The sequence below is a fragment of the Hemibagrus wyckioides genome, linkage group LG08 (assembly GCF_019097595.1).
Source record: "Hemibagrus wyckioides isolate EC202008001 linkage group LG08, SWU_Hwy_1.0, whole genome shotgun sequence".
Lineage (NCBI taxonomy): Eukaryota > Metazoa > Chordata > Actinopteri > Siluriformes > Bagridae > Hemibagrus > Hemibagrus wyckioides.
Window position 1 is genome coordinate 3,657,861 of NC_080717.1, and position 23,078 is coordinate 3,680,938.

General features: G+C 39.0%; 1 protein-coding gene across 1 annotated transcript in view; it reads left to right on the forward strand.

Annotated features, from left to right (window-relative positions):
- Positions 1–21,720, forward strand: part of fgfrl1b (fibroblast growth factor receptor like 1b) — a 44,001-nt gene extending 22,281 nt beyond the window's left edge. Inside the window, exons 4-7 of the mRNA XM_058397923.1 lie at positions 17,173–17,262; positions 18,483–18,761; positions 18,923–19,276; positions 19,651–21,720. Coding sequence (XP_058253906.1) covers positions 17,173–17,262; positions 18,483–18,761; positions 18,923–19,276; positions 19,651–20,042 — 1,115 coding nt within the window. The 3' untranslated portion in view covers positions 20,043–21,720. The remainder of the gene's footprint in view (positions 1–17,172; positions 17,263–18,482; positions 18,762–18,922; positions 19,277–19,650) is intronic.
- Positions 21,721–23,078: the final 1,358 nt, after the last annotated feature.

Below are 23,078 nucleotides of genomic sequence, written 5' to 3' on the forward strand. Positions count from 1 at the left end.
TGGTACAATGGGGGGCAGTGGTTGTTCAGTGGGGGACTGTGGTGGTTCATTGGTGTGGCGGGGAGTGGTGGTTCAGGGGCTGGGGGCAGTAGTGGTTGAATGGGGGGCAGTGGTGATTCAATGGGGGTGCAGTTATGATTCAATGGGGGGTAGTGGTGGTTCAAGTGGTTAAAGCTCTGGGTTGTTGATTGGATGATCGGGGTTCAAACCCTAACATCACCAAGCTCTACTATTGGGCCCCTTGCACAAGACCCTTAACCCTCCCTGTTCCAGAGGTGCCTCTGCTCTCTGACCCCAACTTCCTCAGCTGGGATATGTGAAGAGAATGTAATGTAATGTATGTGTGGTGATAATAAAGTCTTATGACATCTTATAGGAAAAGAAACCTTGACAGTGTCGTGTGATGAATCTGAGTTACGGTTATAACAGAAAGTGGATTATTTTCCTGTCACAGCATGCCCTGAAGTGGTTTATTTCTCTTACACCACAGCAGTTTGCTAAAGGTTATGGTAATGAACAATGTAATAAAGTTTGGTATCATAGTATTCATACATTGCTTGCATTAATTTCCTTAATTGCATTACTTTCATGAATCTCTTGCCAAAGACATTTTTAATGTGCTTTTTACCTGGTAAAATAAAGTTTAAATAATATTTTAAAAAATCATTTTAAAATATATATTTTTTAAAGCCATGTTACCAGGAAATTAGAAAGTATATTGGAAATATTTTGGATTTTTTTTTTTGCTTTTTTTTTCTACAGAAACTAAAAGAGGCTTTCCATAAATTCTTTCTATAAATGTTATGAAGGAGTGATTGAGCTGCTGTTATAGAAAGGAATCAGCACCTTCTGACCAATCAGAATTAAGAATTTAACAGCACTATGTTATAAATTTTCCATGAATTTTATAAGTGTATTCAAGTACACATTAAAAAAAAAAACAATCATGAAGGTTTCATAAATGCAAATAACAATTTGTGATTCTTTATCCTTCTTTTTTGTCTTCACAAAAAATCTTAAAAATAATCTTCTGTAAGTTCTGTAAGCAGTCCTCATGTAAACAACCTTCTCTGATTGTTATAATGAACCTGAGAGTTCAGAAGAGACTTATGAATCTCAGATCATTTCAGAGCAGGTGGTCTGTTCACGGTCCTCCTTTTGAAACCGACACCTCATCCAAATTCACACAGACGTATGAAATGCAGCAGGGGAAGTCCGCTTGGAGTCTGATTAAATCAGGAATCCGGGGACATTCAATAGCACGTGTCATGAGCTCTTATCTGTTGGAGAATTCCTTTCCTGTACGTGTAAGGGCAGAGCTCTTGTTTGTTCACGTTCATTTCAATAACAAATGGGTGTTAAGCTTCTTAAAAAAAAAACATGTAACTTGAGCATTTATATGACAGTATTTCCCTGTTGTGCTCGATTTGGTAGAATCCCTTGGTGCCGTGCCAGGGTGAGGTAATGGCCGTAACAGAATCCTTCACTTCTCGTTCTGTCAGCGGTTTAGAAACCCCTCCGCCTCGTCTTGCCATTTTGTTGCTGGTCACAAACGTAAACAGAAAGATGTTATTCTATAAAGCGATTATACACAAAGCCCCATGGCTACAGAATGGAAATGAGAGGTGTCACAGTGTTCCAGCTGCATGTCTGATTTTATAATGAACTTCACATATTTACAGTATACTCTGTTGCGGTTCCAGTTCCACATGTTCTTCAGCTTTTCTGTAGCTTTTTATACCAAAGTGAGTTGAGAGCAACTGTGACAGGTGTTTTGATATTATCAATGTGCTTATTCTAATACCTTATTGTTTCTAAAGAAAACAAAATTTGCTTACATGGAAAGCTTTCTGTTAGGAAAAGTTTACGAAACACATGGATGAATGCTCCAGTGTCAGTACGTATGGAAGGAGTCTCCATTGTCAGTACTTTTAGAAGGAGTCACCAGTGTCAGTACTTGTAGAAGTATTTGTAGAAAGGGATCCAGTGTCAATATGTCTGGAAGGTGTCTCTAGTGTCAGTATGTATGGAAGGAGTCTCTAGTGTCAGTGTGTATGGAAGGAGTCTCTAGTGTCAGTACTTGTGGAAGGAATCTCCAGTGTCAGTATTTTTAGAAGGAGTCTCTAGTGTCAGTATGTATGGAAGGAGTCTCTAGTGTCAGTACTTGTGGAAGGAATCTCCAGTGTCAGTATTTTTAGAAGGAGTCTCTAGTGTCAGTATGTATAGAAGGAGTCTCCAGTGTCAGTATGTATAGAAGGAGTCTCCAGTGTCAGTACTTGTGGAAGTATTTGTAGAAGTATCCAGTATCAGCACTTATGGAAGGAGTCTCCAGTGTCAGTACTTTTGAAAAAGTTTCCAGTGTCAGTATATATGGAAGGAGTCTAGTGTCAGTACTTGTGGAAGGAGTCTCCATTGTCAGTACTTTTGGAAGGAGTTTCCAGCATCAGTATTTTTGGAAGGAGTTTCCAGCATCAGTATTTTTGGAAGGAGTCTCCAGTGTCAGTACATTTGGAAGAAGTCTCCAGTATCAGCACTTGTGGAAGGAGTCTCCAGTTTCAGTACTTTTGGAAGGAGCCTCTAGTGTCAGTACATTTGGAAGAAGTCTTTAGTGTCAGTACTTGGGAAAGGAGTTTCCATTGTCAGTAATTTTGAAAGTATTTGCAGAAGGATTCTCCAGTATCAGCACTTGTGGAAAGAGTCTCCAGTATCAGCACTTGTGGAAGGAGTCTCCAGTTTCAGTACTTTTGGAAGGAGCCTCTAGTGTCAGTACATTTGGAAGAAGTCTTTAGTGTCAGTACTTGGGAAAGGAGTTTCCATTGTCAGTAATTTTGAAAGTATTTGCAGAAGGATTCTCCAGTATCAGCACTTGTGGAAGGAGTCTCCAGTTTCAGTACTTTTGGAAGGAGTCTCTAGTTTCAGTACTTGTAGATGAAGTCTCCAGTGTCAGTACTTTGTAAAAGTCACAGTTAAGTCTTCATCACAGTGTTTATAACGCTTTCTGGTAGTAAGATATCAAGATGCTTTTTTTTTGCCTTTTTAGTGTGAAGAGAGAGAAAAAAGTGAGTGAAAGAATGATGTTTTAAAGCAGCTAGATATTTTCTAACATTAAATATAGCAACACTAAGACATTAAAAAGATTGTTGAGCCATTACAAATTCTAATAGTTGGGGTATAAGTGAAATAAAACACTTTGGGTCATGCTATAAGCAAAAAATTTACTTCAGCTTGTTAATCCAGATGTGGTTTGTTTTCCTATACCAGCGTGGCCCTTCCTGTGTTATTACATCCATATACCATAGCTAATGTCACAATAAAGAAACCGCTGCTTTGTAAAGAATGTTATGATAGTTGGGACAAACCCGAGAGGGAACGCTTGACCTCTGGAAGTTTGTTGACCTTATTGTCGTCCATCTTCAGCTTCCTGTGGAGCTCAGGGATGAATCAATCACCAGGTCGTTAAATCTGTAATGTTCACTAGTGCTCAGACCTTTCTCCACCTCCATCCAATCTCCTTAGCTTTGAATTCCTGTCTATTTTAAAGTCAAATAGCAGTGTTAGCATGGTGGAGGGAAAAAGTACTGAGTATGGTATCATAGAAGACCTTATTACTTCATGACATTTATTCTAATTGTATTTTCCTTTAAACAGAGCGATAGTTATTTGGCAATCCTGCCCTAAGAACCTTAAACCTTGCAACAGGTCCATTTGCAGATTCTCTAAACTTCATGTCCTAATCAATTCTTGATATTCTTAACGCCTTCCCTTGCAGCATTGTTTCCTCACAGATCCTTAGCTTACCTTTGTGTTATTGTCCATGTAGGTTTCCACTAGATTATTCACTTTCTTCCGACTTTCCCCAAAAAACATTCCAGATTGATGTAGACCAAATGATTCCCAGACTCTTGGCACCCCAACGGTTAATATTTGGTGAAGCCACATATACAAGCTCATGATCTGGTGTCTGCTCTCAGGCTTTATCCTCCTGGCAGAGGCAACAGAGATTTGCTAAAAAAAATTCAGTCTCCAGTCATGTGTGTATTCCCAAAACAAACCCAGTGTTCCTGGGATAGACTCCGGATCCACCGCAATCCAGACCAGGATTGATACCCAGCACAATAAGTTATATATCTTCAGCACACTTAGTCATGTGAATTTTTTTTTAGAGAAACAGATACCTCTGGTTTCCCCCCTGACAGCAGACGTGTGTGTACAGGTGGGAGTGTAACATTAGTCGACTTTTATTAGTGCACTTTTATGGGTTAAAAGGTCACCATATGGCCACAGAAATGGATCCGAAGTTTCACCTGTGAGGCCTACAACAAATAAGTTTTAGTATGAGCTGAAGTGCTACTGAAGACAAAAATGTTGCTGTGTCGCAGCTCAGAGATAATTATCTATTAAATAGTATACAATATACAATGGTGACAGCATTTTATTAGAAACACGATACTAATACAGTGGAACTTCAGCATATGATAGCCCTCCCTTATAAATCTTCACCTTAAAAATATAAATTTTGCAAGAAATTTCACATCGGCCTCCGAAGCATTTTCAGCATACTAACGAACCAAACCAAATGCCAGCTAAGTTGCATGTACATCCGAAAGCAGTTCAAAACTTGTTTGGCATCAGTGGAAAGCCAATCAAATCCAACCAAAACGAGTTTACAAATTTCAGTCAGTGAAAGCTGTTTGGAAAGAGTCAATCCCCGATACCAATGTTGCCTTTGGCATGCGTTCAAAAGCTAGGTGATTTTTCAGGCATTTTTTTGTTGACAGATTGGTGGTGTGGGTGGTCTGTTCTATTTTTAGCCCAAGCTTGGTGGCACGACTTCCTGTAAGGAGCCTTGACATGGAATGCTTGGCTTGGGTCAGTTCTTTGTATGGCTTAGCCATACAGTTTACATACGCTTTCTACTGGGAATATCAGTCATATTTTTGCGTGGCTGGAACAGATTATCTGCATTTACATTATTTCTTATGGGAAAAGTCGTTTCGCAATACAAATTTTCACCTCAAAAACTTGTCTCCAGAATGAATTAAATTCATATGCCGAGGTTCCACTGTGCTGGGTAGTGCCAACCTTCTTCCTGGATTCAGATCCAATGAAAATCTTCAACCGTCCAGTTTGAAACCTGATGATGTTGAAACTTCTGCTGTTGTAGCTCATCCACCTGAATGTTGTGCATTCTGAGATATGTTTCTTCTCACCACATTTATACAGAGTTACTTTAGCCTGAATCTGTCAGCAGTCTGGTCAGTCTCCATGGACCATTTACTCTCTCATCAACAGCATGTTTCTGTCTGCAGATCTGATGCTCACTGGATGCTTTTTCTTCATTGCATCATTCTGCATAAAAACTACCAACAGTTATGTATGAAAATCTCAGTAGATCAGCAGTTATAGTAATGCTCAAACCATCCTGTCTGGCACTGATATTCATGCCACGCTAGAAATCCCTGAGATCGCATTTTCTCCCTGTCCTTGAGGAAGGATTGATGTAAATCTTACCTGAAGCTGCTGCTCATTTCTGCATGATTGTATGCCTTGTGCTGCAGCCACATGATTGGCTGATTAGATAACTGGATGAAGGAGAAGGTGTACCGGTGTTCTTCATAAAGAGCTCTGTGAGGGTAAATAAATAAATGCAGGAACGAATAAATAAGGATTTAAACACTTTAAATAGTCTGCACAGTAAAAAAACACAATTGCTGGATTTTTAGTAAAACCTAAAAAACTCTCTAATCCTAATCTCTTCCTTAACACTATATAAAAGTGCTTTCTCAAATTTTAGGTGTCATCAGTTTCTACTTTCTACTTCTGAAAATGTATTTGACCCATGCTATAAAGCGCTATCAACTTTCTAAGAGTTTATTAAGTGTAATGTTTTTAAAATATGTTTGTTGTCAGGTAATTTCCAAGACCTGTCGAGGGAAAAACCCTGATTAGCCTTTTTTAACACCTGATACTATAATTAACGCATTAGAATTTTTCAGGGTTTTTTCTTTTTTTGCTGAGATGATTCTATATCTCTATGACTCATTGTTCTGAATTTCATTGCCTGTTTTTTCCTCTCCCTCTCTATCTCTCACTTCTTTCTCAACTTCCTTCAACAGACTGCTGCATTAGCAGCGTTAAACTCTCGAATCCGTAGCTGTTGGTGAGCTGAAATTCAAGTCCCAGGTTTAGGGTAATAATCTCATTCGAATATGTGATTGTTTCTATGGTAACAGCTTACACTTCCAGGAAACTGGAAGGCAGATGCCTCACGTAAGCTTAATAACAACAGCGGGATTTTTTAAAAGTACTAATTAATTAGCAACACTAGTTTTCAGTGCAGAGATTTCTGTTGATGATTTTTGGAAGACGTCTCCAGTGTCAGCGCTTTGTAACAGTCAGTGCAGTAAAACAAGACGTGAAAGTCTTCAGGAAGAGTTTTCTGGAATTTTCTAGTTTCTACATGACAAGTTGTGAAAAATCTCATTTATGCTTATTTCTTAAGCTGTGTTTATGGCTTAGTCACCAGTCGCTAGTTAGGCATTCCTACTACTGGTTGTCATAGTAACAACATTGATCAGTTAGCTGGTGGGATGACTAGCATTAACATCAGCAACAAATCCATTGCTCTATTTTTACATACTGTTGTATAAGTCATAATACTGACTTTGTTTTGTCGCTCATGTGGGTTTGGACACACCCTCACCTAGTCGCCACACCTCTCGCTGTCAATCAAGCTCTCACTGAGAAAAGAACGATCTCATCACTGCGGGTCTCTCTGTGTGTGGTGTGAACATCCTGTAGCTTTAGACTTAATCAATGTAACTATATCTATAGTTGGATTAAAAGGATGACGTGTTCCTCGATAAATAACTAAAACTGTTGGTCAATTGCTGTTGTTTAAGAGGAATAAAACACTTCAGTCTGATTGTATCGCACCACACCGTCGCTGATTAGTTTCCTATAACAGCACTTCACGTTGTGTTTTATTTCTTTACTTCCTTTTCACAAGCATTGATGAAAACAAATCAAGCTTTTTTTACATCTTGGACACAGACACAAGCTACATCGATTTTTTTGTATGATTGCGAGATCTTTGGGAGTTAAAGGCCATTCCTCTGTCTCCAGACTGCCCACTTATTATATGTGTCTTAAGTGTGTGTGTGTGTGTGAGTGTGTGTGTAGGCACAGTGGGAGAGATTGTGGCTTCTGCATAGACCGTTGGTTTGGCTGGAGGTTTTATGGAGGTAAAGGTGGAGGGCTTCCAGCAGCCACCTTTTGTTCTTTGTTTGCAGGCCGAGGGCTACATGTGTTGCAGTTTAGCCCACGTCCTCTTCACCTAAATGGATAATTGTGTAAGAATTATGCTTCCCGAGGCTGCCGTGGGAGGGATCGTGCCGAGCTGGGGACCACAGGGAAGGTTTTAAGAGCAGGGCAGCGCCTGGACTGTACCACCTCGACAGTTGGGGGGGGTTGTGAGGGAGTGTTGTCTTAGAGTGACAGGCCTCCTAGTGTTGATATTAGTAAAGTGTGTACGCTCGTAACCTTTGCCACTTATACCGTTGAGCGCCACTAATCCAAAAGGCATGTGGTGACGTAACAGCTACGGCTGGCTAACATCAGGCTGTAGGTTTGTGTTTAGTCTGCACACATTTTCCACGACTGCTCGTCCTTCGCCTGTGTTTTTTTTCTCTCTCTTCCCCGTAACACGCAGCTAGGTGGAGAAACTTAATAGCGCATTGTGTATTCGGTCGACTCGCAATAACCGCTACAAACACCCAAACACGCGCCTCGACGGAAACCCGTCTTTGATCACACCTCTAACGCTTTTGACAGGAAGGTAGTTGGTAATTCTGAGGACTCGTGAGTGTGACATGCAGCTTCGCCACCGAGGCCTTAGTGAACATGTTTGTTTTTATTCCTCCGTCGTGCAGAAAGAAGCCGAGGCGAGTTCAAAGCGTGCGCGCATATGGACACAAATGAATTCATGCTTGTGAGGAGCAGAAGAAAGAGCGCTGCCGAAAAAAAAATATGGCAGAGATGAAAGGCTGCTGGATGGTGGAATTGAAACCATTCAGGCCTCACATGAAATTAAGCTGAACTGAGAGCTACAAAGACGGGTTTTTGCCATTGCAGGGAAGCGTGAGGACACACAAGCGTGAGGAAGTGAGACACGGAGCACTTCCCGTCCACGTCACCGTAGCGGCATGAAGAAGCCAAAAGCAGCAGTGTGATTAAAGGCAGAGATTTTCATGCGTTTGTCAGATTTAATTTCAGCAGTTATTTTGCAGACTGTTATTATTTTATTACTAAACTCGAATCGTGGAATCTGATTGGTTAGAAGGTGTTGATTCATTTTTCTTTCAGCTCTGAAAGTTGTTCTGGTTTTAATTTAAACCACAGGTCTTTCTATCCAGTTGCTGTTTTGAATATAATATGTCAGTAATGTGCCTAATATTTTATAGTTTCCATAGGCATTTACACGGGGACTAACTTGGACAATAAAAAAATTACTAAACCTTAAAAGTAAGTAAATAAATAAATAAAATATTATTAAATCTTGATATTCTTATTTCATTTTATTTTATTATATTTTATTTTATTTAGTACATACTTGATTTTTTTTACTAATAGTTTAATATTATTTATTTATATTTTTAACATTAATTTAATTTATTTATTTTATTTATTTTTTTGACTGAGAGAGGTCAGGAAACAGCTTAGCTCATAATATTTATAGCTGCTATAACGTGATTGACTAGCTTTGTGGATGTTCACCAACATTACAAGTAACTAGAAATGGATAAAAATGATGAAATAATAAAAATAGCTGTGCTGTAAGAGGAATAAACACTTGTGCTGTGCTGGTACAGGAAAATAATCAATGTCAGGGCAGTAAGAGGAACTGCTTTGCTTCATAATAATCTGTTTATTATTTTATTATATTTATTATTATATTATTTTCCTGTAACAGCACATCCTGAAGTGTTTTATTCCTCTTATACCCTGGCAATTTGTATTATTTAGTATGACACAATAGTTTTTATCCATTTATAGTAACTTTTAAGGTGGTTGATTATCCATGAAACAATTATAATCACTCACATTATAGCAGCTATAAACATTATGAGCAGCTATGAACAGTTTTATTTCTTATTGAATAAACATGTTAAACTTTTTTTACTTTAATGCGCTATAGTATGTGCTGTCATAAGAAAATAATCAGCTTCAAGGTAGCAAGAGTAACCCTGCATTCTGTTGTTGATTATTTTCCCATAACAGCACCTTTTATTCCTAACATCTTTACTGAGAGCAGTAGCCTGGTTCCATTCTCAAGTGTAGACGTTTTTTTCTTTCTCTCTAGCAGAACAGCTTCTTTATCCGCATCCTGATCTGATCTGCTGCTCCAGTCTGGTAAGGGCCGGGCTTCTGGAGCAGTGAAGGTTTTAATTACACTGGAGCACTGGGGAGATGCAAATTATCCGCCTTCATCACAGCTCCACATTAAAGAGCCTTTGATCCCGGTCATTAGAGAAGGCCCGTTTTGGTACAGAGCCTTGTTTGGGTCTCGGTAGACCTGTGTGTCCCGCTAACACACACAAAAAAAGTCTAATTTCCTCTCAGGCCTCAGTGCGCCTGCTGCTGCTAACCGCTAACGGCTCTATAAAAGGTACGGGCAGCCTTCTAATTACCCTTTCTCCTCAGCTTCCTTATGTCTCCGCCGCTCAGCACGTACGTGGAGCTCTCTCTCTTTCTCTTTCTCTCTAATTTACCTCCTAATCTTAGTTCGATCCATACGAGGAAGCCGACACGCTAGCAAAGCAGCTGCTCTGAGAAAGCTAGCATATGTCGTAGCATACGGAGGAAGACGACTTACGCTTCTTAGCCTTGGCTGGCTCACTTTACCTGACAGCTTAACACTCAATTTTAAGATTATCAAAATGCCTCGTTCCAACTGGCTGGAAAAAAAAAAAACGGCTTGTTTTATAACCATGATATTTTTCAGGTTTTTGCTCTTTCATCTGTTTCCAGGCAGCAGAGTCGATTATTCTTTTGAAATATGCAAAACTTTCTTTTCTTTGTCAAGAAAAAAAGAAATATGACATCTGATTTTTGTAAATCTCTGCTGCTGAAGCCAGAATTGAACCAGCAAAACTCATTTTTCATCAAATAATAGCTCAGAAAAGTGGAGAGATTTACTGGAGTTTGTCTGAAAAAAAATGTGTAATGTTATCTTTGATTTTTTAGAAAAAACTTTTTACCACTGGAAATCTGTGTGCAACAATTTCAAGTCAATTTTTTATTCTACAGTACACTACAAAGTGATTTAAAAAAAAAAAAGTATAAGCACTTACTAATTTGAAAATAATAATAATAATAATAATAAAACTAATAATAATAGCTTTTATATCCTTCATGGCCAAAAGAAAATAATATATTTAATTATTTTTATATTTACTTTTATTAGGAATTTTCAAAAATATTTTTAAAAAATAGCATTTGATTTTTAAATAAACCTTAAAAAAAACAACATAAAAATTAATTTATTTATTTAGATTTATTTATTTATAAATTTATTTAGACTCAGAATCATGTTGAAATTTATAAAATATACAAATTAATTTTAAAGAATTAAAAAAGAAGTAAATATAAAATTGAATAGAAAATCATTTAAACATTAAAAATAAAGAATTTACATTATTGATATAAAATAAAGCTACTTATGGCATGATTTATTTTTACATTTTTTTTTAAATTTCATATAAACCTGTGCATAAATGAATAAATGAAATGAAATTAAAAAAAAAAATCTATTATTAAATCTAAAACCAAAAATCAAATATATATTAAAGAAAAAAGAATAATAAAAAAAAAAACATTAAAAAAAAAAATAAAAAATGGCACCCCCAAGCCAAATCTTTTTCCCATCTCCGCCACTGTGGTGTATGTGACAGAAGGAATTTAATTTTTTTCCCCTTGATTCCTCTCCTTTCCTGGAGGTGGAGTCCTAGTGTGTGTGCATGTGTGTGTGTGTGTGCGTCTGTGTGTGTGTGTGTGTGCATCTGTGTGTGTGTGTGTTTACACACCAGTATGAATGGAGAAAGAGACCTTTTGCAGCGTAGAACTTTTAAGTTGCTCCCTGTAGGAAAAAATAATACAAGAGCCTTCTAAACATGCTCTTGGGCATGGGGGGCGTTTTGGGGCTCCCTCGTCTTTCCCTCAGCTCTAGACCCTCTGTCTCCATCAGCCATTCCTCCACACACACACACACACACACACTCCTAGTGGATACTTCTGAAGGGTTTGATGTCTGAAACATCCACACAGCGTTTTTATTATCCGAGCAATGCAGGTTTCTGGTATTTTTTCTTTCTTTCATAAAATCTGGTCCTTTTGAAACGTCTAGTCGTATTAAAGCAAGACAAGTCGGCTCATGTTATCATGACGGGGACCTGTCTTCACTCATCCCATGATCTTTATCGGATTATAAACGTCTGTCCGGTAGAAGCAAAGAGCACATGCTGACCGGTGGTAGGCCGTCACGTCAGTCGATGAACATAAACACTACAAGATTTTGTCTGAAGCCAGACTTGAACCAGCAAAACTCATTTTTCATCTAATAATAGTTTAGAAAACTGGAGAAATTTACTGGAGTTTGTCTGAAAAAAAAAAAGCACTGGAAATCTGTGTGCAACAATTTCAAGTCGACATTACTCTACATTACACTACATCTTGAATTTTTTTAAATGTGTAGGCACTTGCTACAATTGAAAATAATAATAATAATTAAAATAATAATAATAATAATAATGATAATAATAAATAGCTTTTATATTCTTCAAGGCCAACAACAAATAACATAATTAATTATTTTTCTATTTATTTTTTGTACGAATTTTCAAAAATATTTATAAATGTAAAAAATAGCATTTAATTTTTTTAATTAAACATTTTTAAATTAAAAAAAGGAAAATAAGATTTTTTTCAAATTTATATACAGTAAATATATAAAATATAAAAATTACGAAGAGCACATTCTGAGCGGTGGCAGGCCATCACATCAGTCGATGAACATAAACACTGTAAGATTTTGTCTTCGATGTTCAAACATTCGTTTTTTGAAAACTGATTCCAAATGAACCTCGGAATCGCTATATGAAGTGTTGCTGAAGTGATCAGTTCACCTACTGCAATTGATAAGACGGAATCTTCTAGCGGTTTTTCCGCCCCACCATCCATTCATCCGTTCATCCGTTTATCCATTTATCCATTTATCCATTTATCCATTTATCCATTTATCCATTCACACAGTGCAACAGGCTACTCGCTTTTTTTTTTTAACGTTCAGCAGGTGTTTTTTTTATAACCCTGCTTATTTTGGAACTGATTTAATTGCTTGATTATATTGCACCGGCGTAGGCAACTGATTTATTACCCCCCAAAAAAGAGAGAGTGAGAGAGATAAAATGGAATGGAGAAAGAAAGAAAAAGAAAGAAAAGGAAAAAGAGGCGTGTGACTGCGGTGAGACAATTACCCCATCCGGCCGTGCGACTCTAACTGCAGCAATTCAACAGCTGATAAAGATTCTATTATTTTTGGTACTAATGAAGGGTTTGATGCCGCCTCGAGGCAGAAGGCTGTGCTGAATAGAATAGAGCTGCTTTTCAGCAGTTCCAACAAATCCTCTGCCTCGCTGAGAAACACCTGTTAAAAGACAAAGAACACGAGGAACAGGACGAGGCCGAGAGGCCGTAAAGTTATCAGAGATCATAACTCATGTCTCAGGGCTCAGAGAAGACCAGGATCAGGAATGACGGCTGGTAGTTTGAGCTGTGTGTGTGTGTTGGAAAAGGGGTGGTGCCTTGGGGGTTTTGGGGGCAATTTTCTGGTCCCACCCCCACTAGGAATCTTTATCCAGCAAAAAAAAAAAAAAAAAAAAAAAATATATATATATATATATATATATATATATATCATTTATTTTTTAATGAACCTTTTTAGTTACTGAGGTTAAGGTTAGGATTAGACTCGAGTTATTTAGAAATGGAAGGTCCTCATTAATGTGTGTGTGTCTGTGTGTGTGTGTTTATTTATCTAATATGTATTCATAAATGTATTAATTAGTTAGTTTCAGATTAGCTTCATCTTCAGTAAGGTTCAGACTCGTGGTGGATCCGGAGCCAATCCCAGCAACATCACGACTGAGACGGGAATACACCCTTCATGGAGCTCTCACACATTCTCACACATTCACACTTACTCAACTCCAAGCTGAAGTTTAGAAAGCCACTTTTTCTATTAGTATCAGTTTTTGGGAGGCTGAAGAAATCCGTAGAACCTGGAGGAAATTCCAGACAGACACGTGGAGGAATGCTTGGAACTTCACACAGAGCTCAGGAACCTGGGCTCAGGATCAAATCAGGGACCCTGGAGCTACCTGTTCTGTGGCACGCAGGCATGCTCTTAATAAACAACAGTAAGAATGATATCAATGGACGTGTGTGTGTGTTTATGGCAGGGTGTGCCCACTGGCAGCTGTCTTGGGATTATCAGGGACAAAAGTGTAGTGCTCACTCCTCAAAAAACTAAACACACAGCCTCAGGATATAAACACACACACAGCTCTAGTTAAGAGAGTTTGTGTAGATCATCTCCCAGCCCAGAAATAACCCTGCTCTGGATATGTTTTCTTCCTCTAGCAAACGTATCCTGTTTAATCAGTATCTATCTATCTATCTATCTATCTATCTATCTATCTATCTATCTATCTATCTATCTATCTATCTATCTGTCTGTCTGTCTGTCCGTCCGTCCACTCTCCCGTCGCTCACTCTCTGTCTGTCTGTCTGTCTGTCTGTCTGTCTGTCTGTCTGTCTATCTATCTGTCTATCTATCTATCTATCTATCTATCTATCTATCTATCTATCTATCTATCTATCTATCTGTTTTTCTATCTCTCTCTCTCTCTCTCTGTCTGTCTGTCTGTCTCTCTATCTATCATCAACCTTCTCTCTCTCTCTCTCTCTCTCTCTCTCTCTCTTTCTATCTATCTTCTGATAGTCAGAAAGTATTACTTGGCACATTTTTTTCATTCAGCATGATTGCTCTGAATAATTTTTGTACTATATCCACGAATTATTCCTTGCAGAACATTTTTAACAATATTAAAACAAATGATTAATTAATTAATTTCTTCAGTGTTGCTGTTGTGTAAATAAGCGCAATAGAAATACAGTGATAAAAGTCACTCTTGTAAAGTTATAGAGAGAGGCACAGGTTTTCCCTCAGCTCATTAGGGGGAGGGGCGGATAGGAGTGATGTCAGCGCGCTGTGATTGGTCGAAAGAAATGTTCCAGACGTAACAAAGAGCTGTTGATCCAGAAACATGTCCTCCTTGAAGAAATGATGTTCCGCTAGATAATAACGTGTCTGCATTCATCATCTTTACACGCAACTGGCAGACATGTGCTGTGTGTGTGTGTGTGTGTGTGTGTGTGTTAAGTGTGGCCTTTGGATGGCTGTTTTATTCTCCTAGAAGAATTTCAACCTAGACCAAACACACACACATACAGCAACGGATAAATTGAGACATGGAAAGAATCTTGGAGAGATTTTAATATGGCAGTCTCCTTCACCTGTGTGTGTGTGTGTCTGAGAGAGAGAGAGAGAGAGAGAGAGAGAGATCTAGCTAACTCCAGGTAGGCAGGAGTGTGGCACATTTGTGTACATAAAGAAATTGTAGACAGCTATTTTTATTTAGAAAGTGTGTGTGTGTGTGTGTGTGTGTGTGATTTCCAGCAGTTCAAACAAAGCTGCTCTCAGAGCTGTGTTCAGTCGGGGTTAAGCTCAGCTCTCTGGCTTCCTGCTCAGAGTTAAACCAACATGGACGGCAGAGAGAGGAAACAATACGCCAGTGTTTGCTCTCTGCTCGCTCCTTAGTGCTCTTACAATAATACAGCAGCTTAGTCTGATTAGCGTTCTCACAGAGTCTCACACACACACACAGACACACACACACACACCTCTGAGCAGCGTTGCTCACTTTCACACATCGAGGGGTTCTGCTCACTCGTCTGGCTTTGTAAATAAATCGTGCCAAGCAGCGGTCCTTTCTGCTGACCATCGTCTCTTGCTTGAGCTATGAAGCGTGAGATCTCGAGTTTAAATCCCGATGCCATGGCTTTCCAACAGAATCGACAGTCGCGTGTGTGTGAGAGATCATTTTTAGATCACAGAACTGTGGAATTTTCGATTCTGATTGACCAGATGGTGTTGATTAATTTTCTATAACAGCAGCTCTGATAGCAGTCACTCCTTCCTGGATTTTGTGGAATTTTTTTAGATTGTTGCAGCCAAAAATGTTTGATTTTGCTGCTTCTTCTTCTTCTTCTTCTTTCAGTTTTTCCCTTCAGGGGTGGCCACAGCAAATCATCTCTCTCCACCTATCCCTATCTTCTTTATCCTCAACACTAGCTCCATATCCTCATTTATTCCATCCATATACCTCCTCTTTGGCCTTCCTCTTTGCCTCCTGCCTGGCAGCTCCATGTCCAACATTCTCCTACCAATATACTCACTCTCCCTCCTCTGAACATGTCCAAACCATCTTAATCTGTCCTCCCTAACTTCGTCCCCCAAACGTCCAACATGAGCTGTCCCTCTGATGTACTCGTTCCTAATCCTGTCCAACCGTGTCACTCACAAAGAGAACCTCAACATCTTCAACTCTGACTCCTGTCTCTTCCTCAGTGACACTGTCTCTAAACCATACAGCATGGCCGGTCTCACCACTGTCCCCTTGATTCTTGCTTGTATTTGATTTTGCTGCATTTAAATTTTTTTTTTTTAATTTTTCTACCTTTTTTGCAAGTACAGTATTCTTCTTTTCATCTCCCATGAGTGAAGACACAATATGTAATAACTTTCTGTGAGAGCTTTACTTATGATCCACATGTAACGGAGGCCAGCGGTAGGTGCTGTGCAGGTAAAACCTCACTCCCCTGATCTCAAGTGGTGCACTAGTGACTGACGATAGTGGCTGCAGTCTTTAGCCTCTTTGTTAGTGCACCCACCTGCCACGCCGGAGACCCGGATTCAAGACCGCTTGCGAGTAGGACCGATGAACATTACATTGGTGCCATGACCTGGATGAGAGTGAGGTTTAGGGGGGCGAGTATAACTGAGGCCAGCAATAGGTGCTGTGCAGGTAAATCCTCACTCCCCTGATCTCAAGAGGTGCACTAGTGACTGACGCTAGTTGCTCCAGTCTTTAACCTCCTTGTTAGTGCGCCCGCCTCCCATGTCGGAGACCCACTCGGAGCAGGGACTTGTACAGCAGACACTGCATAAGGAAATGTTTATTTAACATTTATATAAGGAGTCTCCAGTTTCAGCATTTTGTAACAATCCAACACATTTTCGGTTTCTGGGTCACTTGACAAGCTGAACGTTCTCTCTTTTATCAAGTTCCAGAGAAAACTGAAAGATGAACTGTGTTTAGCTGCTATAACATAGAGAGTACAGGAACTTGTTTTGTAATTTTGTGCTATAACTTTAAGCACAACGTCATGTTTTAATAAATAACCCAATTGTAATCATTGGCAAATGACTGTGATGTTATAAATAAAACACTTTGCAGTGTGATGTCATTGGAAAATAATCAACTTTAAAGTGGTGACAGTAACTCTGCTTTATTTCAGGCTGCTTCACACCATTCTGTTGTTGATTATTTTCTTATAATGGCATATCCGTCTCTTAGGAAAAAAAAGAAAAACATCCCAGGAAGACTTGAGTAATTTTTATGTCAAACTCTTAAATCCAAATAATGTCTGGATTTATTTTTCATTTCAGTTGAGGTACAGCATGAATATATGTGATGCCTTAAAAGGTTTTTTATGAGCTAACGTTGTAAAAATCGAACACGGTCATTCATCATTGGCTTGAATTATTCAGGTCAACATCTCTGCAAATAAATAATTCAACATTTTATTTTTTTGTTTTCCTGAAACAGAATCTTGAAATAAATACAGCCCAAGATTATAGATTGATAGATTTATGTCTGTTTAGAGCAGTGATTATTATGGGGTTGTCGTGGAACAAAGGAGGTATTTCTCCATTACAGTACCAATGGAAGAGCCCTAACAGAACCGTTGTATTTGGTTTGTGTGTTTCAGACAATACCGAGCCTCCAACCAAACCTCCTCCAATCTCAGAGGAACCATGCCTCAATACAGCACCGGTGGATCAAGCTGGTCAGCCATGTGGTAAAGACACACACATACACACTCACAGCTTTTTTCAGTCTGCGTCTATGATTCTTAGATTTAGTATAAGCTCAGAATATGGAGTTTTTCAGGAGCAAATCCTAGATTTCTGTTTTCCGTTCAGACTAACATTAACAGCTGCTCTGGCAGACAGGAGCTGATGTACGGAGCTCTGATCTCAGCTCTGTGAACTGATGCAACTTCTTATCATAACCATGTTCACGTGCTGCATGAACACTTCATTGCTCCAGGCTTGGGCCTTCTAGCTTCTAATATTTCTTATGTATTTTATGCTGAATGGACTCCTGGCTATCAGATGTCATGACTATTATTTTCTATTTAAAGATTTATAAAAAAAAAAAAAAAAGATGAAGTATTTGCTCATTTGTCTTTTACAGGAGAGATTTCTATTGTAGTATATTTATATAGAGTGATAATATAATTAAATTGAATCATTCAGACTAAAATTGACTGGGTATGGTGAGATTGAGGAGAATTGAGCTAAATATAAATAAATTCAATGCAACTGAAATGGCTTTGTCTCAATTCAGGTGAACTGTACTGTATTGGGTTAGCTAAACTGAACTGAGATTTAGTAGATTGAATTGAACTGGACTTGATTAAATTTTGCTACTGGTTCGGACCAAATACTTCAACTATTTTGAAATCTTATTGAAGTAAATACAACAGGTGTAATACTGAATTCTATGAATGCAACAGGTTTAATACTGAATTAATACTAATACCTTAATTGAACTGGTTTAGGATAACCTGAAGTGAATTAAATATTGACTGGAATAAACTGCACTGATCCGAATGGAACCGAATCTGATTGAACTGAATTCATTCAGACTCAAATTAACTGATTTCAGTTAATCAGAATCATACTAAACTTAATTGGACCAAGGACGATTGATCTGGTTTGGGAAAACCTAAAATGAATTCATCTGGATTAGAATAGACTGAATTTAAATCAATGAAACTAAACTGAATTCTGAAATGAAAGTGAATTCATTTGGATTGGTATGAACTGAACTGGTTTGAATTAAGCAGAATCAGTTTAAAATCTAAAATTTAAAAACTGGTTCGGGATTACCTGATATGAATTCAGTTGAACTGAGATAGAATATGTACTAAAGTGATTTTAATGAAACAGAATGGGATTAAACTGAAACCACCTTTGTTGAATTGAATTAAACTAAATTGAATTGTATCCACAGTAAAGCCACGCTTCAGCCAACCCATGAAGATGCGCAGACGTTTTCGGGAGCAGCCGGTAGGCAGCTCGGTGCGACTAAACTGTGTGGCAACAGGGAACCCTCCGCCCTGCATCACCTGGTGGAAGGACCAGGAGCAGCTTCCCGCTCCCACCCGGGCCAAACGACCACAGTGGACCCTCACACTAAAGAACCTGCAGCCACAGGACAGTGCCCGCTACACCTGCCGTGTCTTCAATGCAGCTGGGCACATCAACGCCACCTACACTGTGGAGGTTATTGGTAAGTTCATGTGTGTGGTAACTTACCTTCCTTAACCTTTAGGCACATTCTGTATTATCTTCAACCTAGTCAGTGGTGTCAAATTCACATATACTTTGAAGTTCTGCCACTGATCTGATTTTGCACTACTTGTGTTTAAAAAAGTATTCTGTCTTTTTTAGAGCGTACAAACTCCAAGCCCATGCTGGCTGGAAACCACCCTCTGAACACCACAGTGGAGCTTGGTGGTACAGCTTTGTTCCAGTGTAAAGTCCACAGCGATGTGAAGCCCGTGATCCAGTGGCTGAAGCGGCTCGAGCCAGGTACGGAGGGGCGCTACAACACCACTCTTGAGGTCGGTGGTCAGCACTTCATGGTCTTGCGCACCAAAGACGCTTGGCCTCGGCCTGATGGCTCATACCTCAACAAACTGGCCATTGTCAAAGCCCGAGATGAGGACGCTGGCATGTACATCTGTCTTGGAGCAAATTCTATGGGCTACAGCTTCCGCAGTGCCTACCTCACTGTTCTCTCAGGTATGGGTAAATGATTTTATTAGAGATTGTTCATAGTGCCTGGTAGGCATGGAGCGGAAGGAGGACATGGGAGGCAGACTTCAGAGAGAGCAATGATGTCTTTTATTGATTGTTTTTAATGTTTTTCAGTGCTATGCTTAGCAAAACACTGAAACAAAAAGTAAACACAATCTTTTCATTTCATGGTCAAGGTCCCTGTCAGCTCTCTTGTTGTCACCAGAAATAAAAGCTACCCTTAACCAGCCATAGGTGTCACCAGTCACTCACTACTCGCTCATTCTCTGAAACTCCTCTATGTCCTCACTTTCAACAAAAGTGCTTGTTGATAAATTTGTGATAATTTGCATGAACAAGATGTGTTTTTATGTGTGCAGATCCCCCGGTTGAGAACTCGGATACCCCGGCCCACCTAAGTTCTGGTCTTCCATGGCCTCTGATCATCGGCATCCCAGCAGCAGCTCTGCTTATGGTTGGTACGATCGTGTTGTGGTTGTGCCATAGTCGCCTCCGTCATGGCCCCCTACCCCCTCGCTCTGCACCCTACCGAGAGCGCCACGGCCCTGATAAAGATCCCAGCATCCCCAGCAGTGGCAGCCCTGACTTCCCCACCCACAGACTTATGGGAATGGGATCCCCGGGCTTCAGTGGGCCTGCAAAGACTTTCTCCAAGGTTTACACGGACATGCACACTCACACTCATACGCACACACACTCGCATGCTCATGTGGAGGGGAAAGTGCACCAGCATTTCCACTACCAGCGCTAACAGGCTAAGCTGTGCCTCAAATGTTAAACTAACAAAGCTAATGCTGCTAGCCTGCTTTACATGGACAGTGGGTCTTCTGTTTAGATCAGGAAGCTGGATCTGAACTGTGTTACTCTCGAGCAATGACAGGACTGTTAAAAGAAAGAAAGAACTGGCCAATCATGGAACAGTGTTCATGCCATAGATATTCTGGTGTACTGCGTTCACCTTGAAAACTCTCAGGGCAGGAAGAATCTTGTGTGTGAAACTGAAACTGAACACGGTCCTGGAGACCAAGCACAAGGCTAACACACTGACTGTACTGACTTTAGCCTGCCTCTGGAATCTGTTAGAACCCTCCTCTATCCTGTTCACCAGTGGAAAGGGACATTAGTAGTTACGCAACAACATGGTAATCTGAGTAGTTCAAGTATGGGTGTATCTGAAATAGCAATATTTCTAGGATTTTCTAGGATTTTAAAAACCTCATTATCACAACTGGGGTGAGAACCAGTCCAGCAAACAGCCTCCAGCAATAAGTGGGCAGAAACTCAAGTCTCGAGCTTTCTCCAGTGGTTCCTCTAGTGGAATCATTAAGGTTTCCATGTAGAACCCTGAAATGGTATGTGTCTTAAGCCAGAAATCTTAAAAGAACCCTTGAAGAACCATTATATTAACTAGGTAAATATGTGGTACAAACTCCAAATTATTGGTACTTGCTTTGTCTTGATATGTAGAATGCATTTAGAATCTTGGTACTAGGTAAATGCAAGGAAAAGGGGTTCTTGAATGGTTTTATAAGGATTCAGTGGATTCAGTAACAAAGTAGCAGTTCTACTTAAGCATTTCTACTTAAATCATATCTGATTAGCCAGTTGGAACTTGTTAGCAAGTTATAGACTTGGTACTTAATACACTCTAAAAAGAAGAGTTCTTTATGGGTCCATTTGATTATTAAGGGTTCTTAGCTAACAGAAAGGGTTCTTAGACACCCGATATAGGTTTTTATCCAACTTGTGCATGAAACCCTTTCTGATAGGGAGACACTTTGTTGTTCTGTTCTACATGGAACTACCGAGGGTTCCTCTAGACCAGGGGTGTCCAATCTTATCCACAAAGGGCCGGTGTGGGTGCAGGTTTTCATACCAATCAAGCAGGAGCCACACCTGATTCCACCTGTTTAATCAACTGATCTTGGCTTTCAATAGACTCTGGTGTAGCTTCTGCTAGGTTCGAATGAAAACCTGTACCCACACCGACGCTTTGTGGATAATATTGGTCATCCTTGCCCTAGGGGGACAATGAAGAACCATTACAGATACACAATATACATATAACAATGAAACACCTACACGGTGACCAACAAGTTAAAATCTGACACACACATCCCTAACCCTAACCCCAAACACACACACACACTACCATGTTAAGTGTCACAGCTATAATTCGAATGAACCCATGCTCAGAGATATCAGATCAGTAGTGGTTCCACCGTGGTTCTTTTCCCCTGATAGACAGTGTAGAGGAGATACGACTAATGCATAGCAAACAGATGGACTACGGTCAGTATACAACAATACACAGCACGGTATTGGAATATGTGAGTGTCTTTGAAAAGCTGATGAGGATGAGCAGTTCTGTTTACAGAGTGAACTTTTTTTTTTTAATAGGAGTGTATCAGAAACCCATACTGTGGACCTTTTGCAATTTCCTGTTGTTTGCTTTTAAATGTGAAGACTGAATAGCTGGGTAAAGAAAGAGAAAACAGAATGGGAGATTTTTTTTCTTCTTCTCCTTGTTGTGTTTGTTTTTCTGTTCTGATCTGTTTTTTTTTTTTTTTTGGTATGTATTTGTTTGATTATATGCAGTATTAATATTGTTTATCCTGTCCAGAATATGCAAAAAACAGAGAATAATCTTAAAGCCATACAATACATTTACTTGCAATATTTGCAAAGTTTTTTTAGTATCTAAGATGGTTTTTTTTTTAATAAAATTACTCATTATGTTTTTTTTTAAAGATAAAATTACTCTTTTTGACAATCTTGCGGTGAGATAATCGTGTATATATAGTAAAATGTTGAGATAAACTCTTTGGCTTTCCTGGCTCTATAAAATTCTCTTTAAAGAACATAAATATTGTGAATGCTGCTGCACGGACACTGCGATTTCACTGTGGTGCTGATGTAAGCATATTTTAATGATATTTTTGTAATAAACAAATTATTTTGGGCTGTATTTTGGTCTTGAGTTCATTTGTTATTTGTTGGTTCAAAATGATGCAATATAATATGCATTTGAGATGTTCCTTTTTTGGCCTTAAAACAAGAAATATAACCAAAAGTTCTTCTGCAATTGCTTTGCTTCTTTATGATTCATGAAATAAGATTCATTTTGTCCTTAAAATTAATGACCAGTGACCCTGAATGACCCTGATGTGTATCAGCGGTTACTGTGGAGGTTAACGATCGCTGTTATTCCTTAGCATACTGCTAATTTGGATCACTACATGCTTTTTAAAAATAGAAGATGGTGAAGGTAAAGGAGGACAAAATATAGCTGAAAAAAAAAAAAATTCTAGCAGTAAGTCAAAAATGTTGCTGATTCCAATTTATTTAAATATTTAATTTCTGAAAGCAGTAGAAACTATTAAAATTGAGCCAATAGCGCCCCCTCTCTTTCACAAAACATACAAACAAACAAACAAACAAAGAAACAGACAAAAAACTCATGTTACATCACTTTGACATTAACCATGCCTTTTGGTTTCGTAAACAAAGAACAAGACTTTATTGATTTTTCAGCTCAAACCAGAGCAAATATGTTTTATTTTCAGCTCTTCTTATGTCAGAATTTAAAATTGTTCATAAACACTATCAAACTGTACAATTAGTTTCAGCTAAGTAGCTAACTAGCATATCAGTAAAGTCAACTTGGTGCTAAGAACTGAAGAGGTTTATCTTGCAAAGTAGTTAACTTACCTAATTTGGGTGGTGGTAGCTCAAGTGGTTAAGGCTCTGGGTTGCTGTCTGGAAGATCGGGGTTCAAGACCCAGCA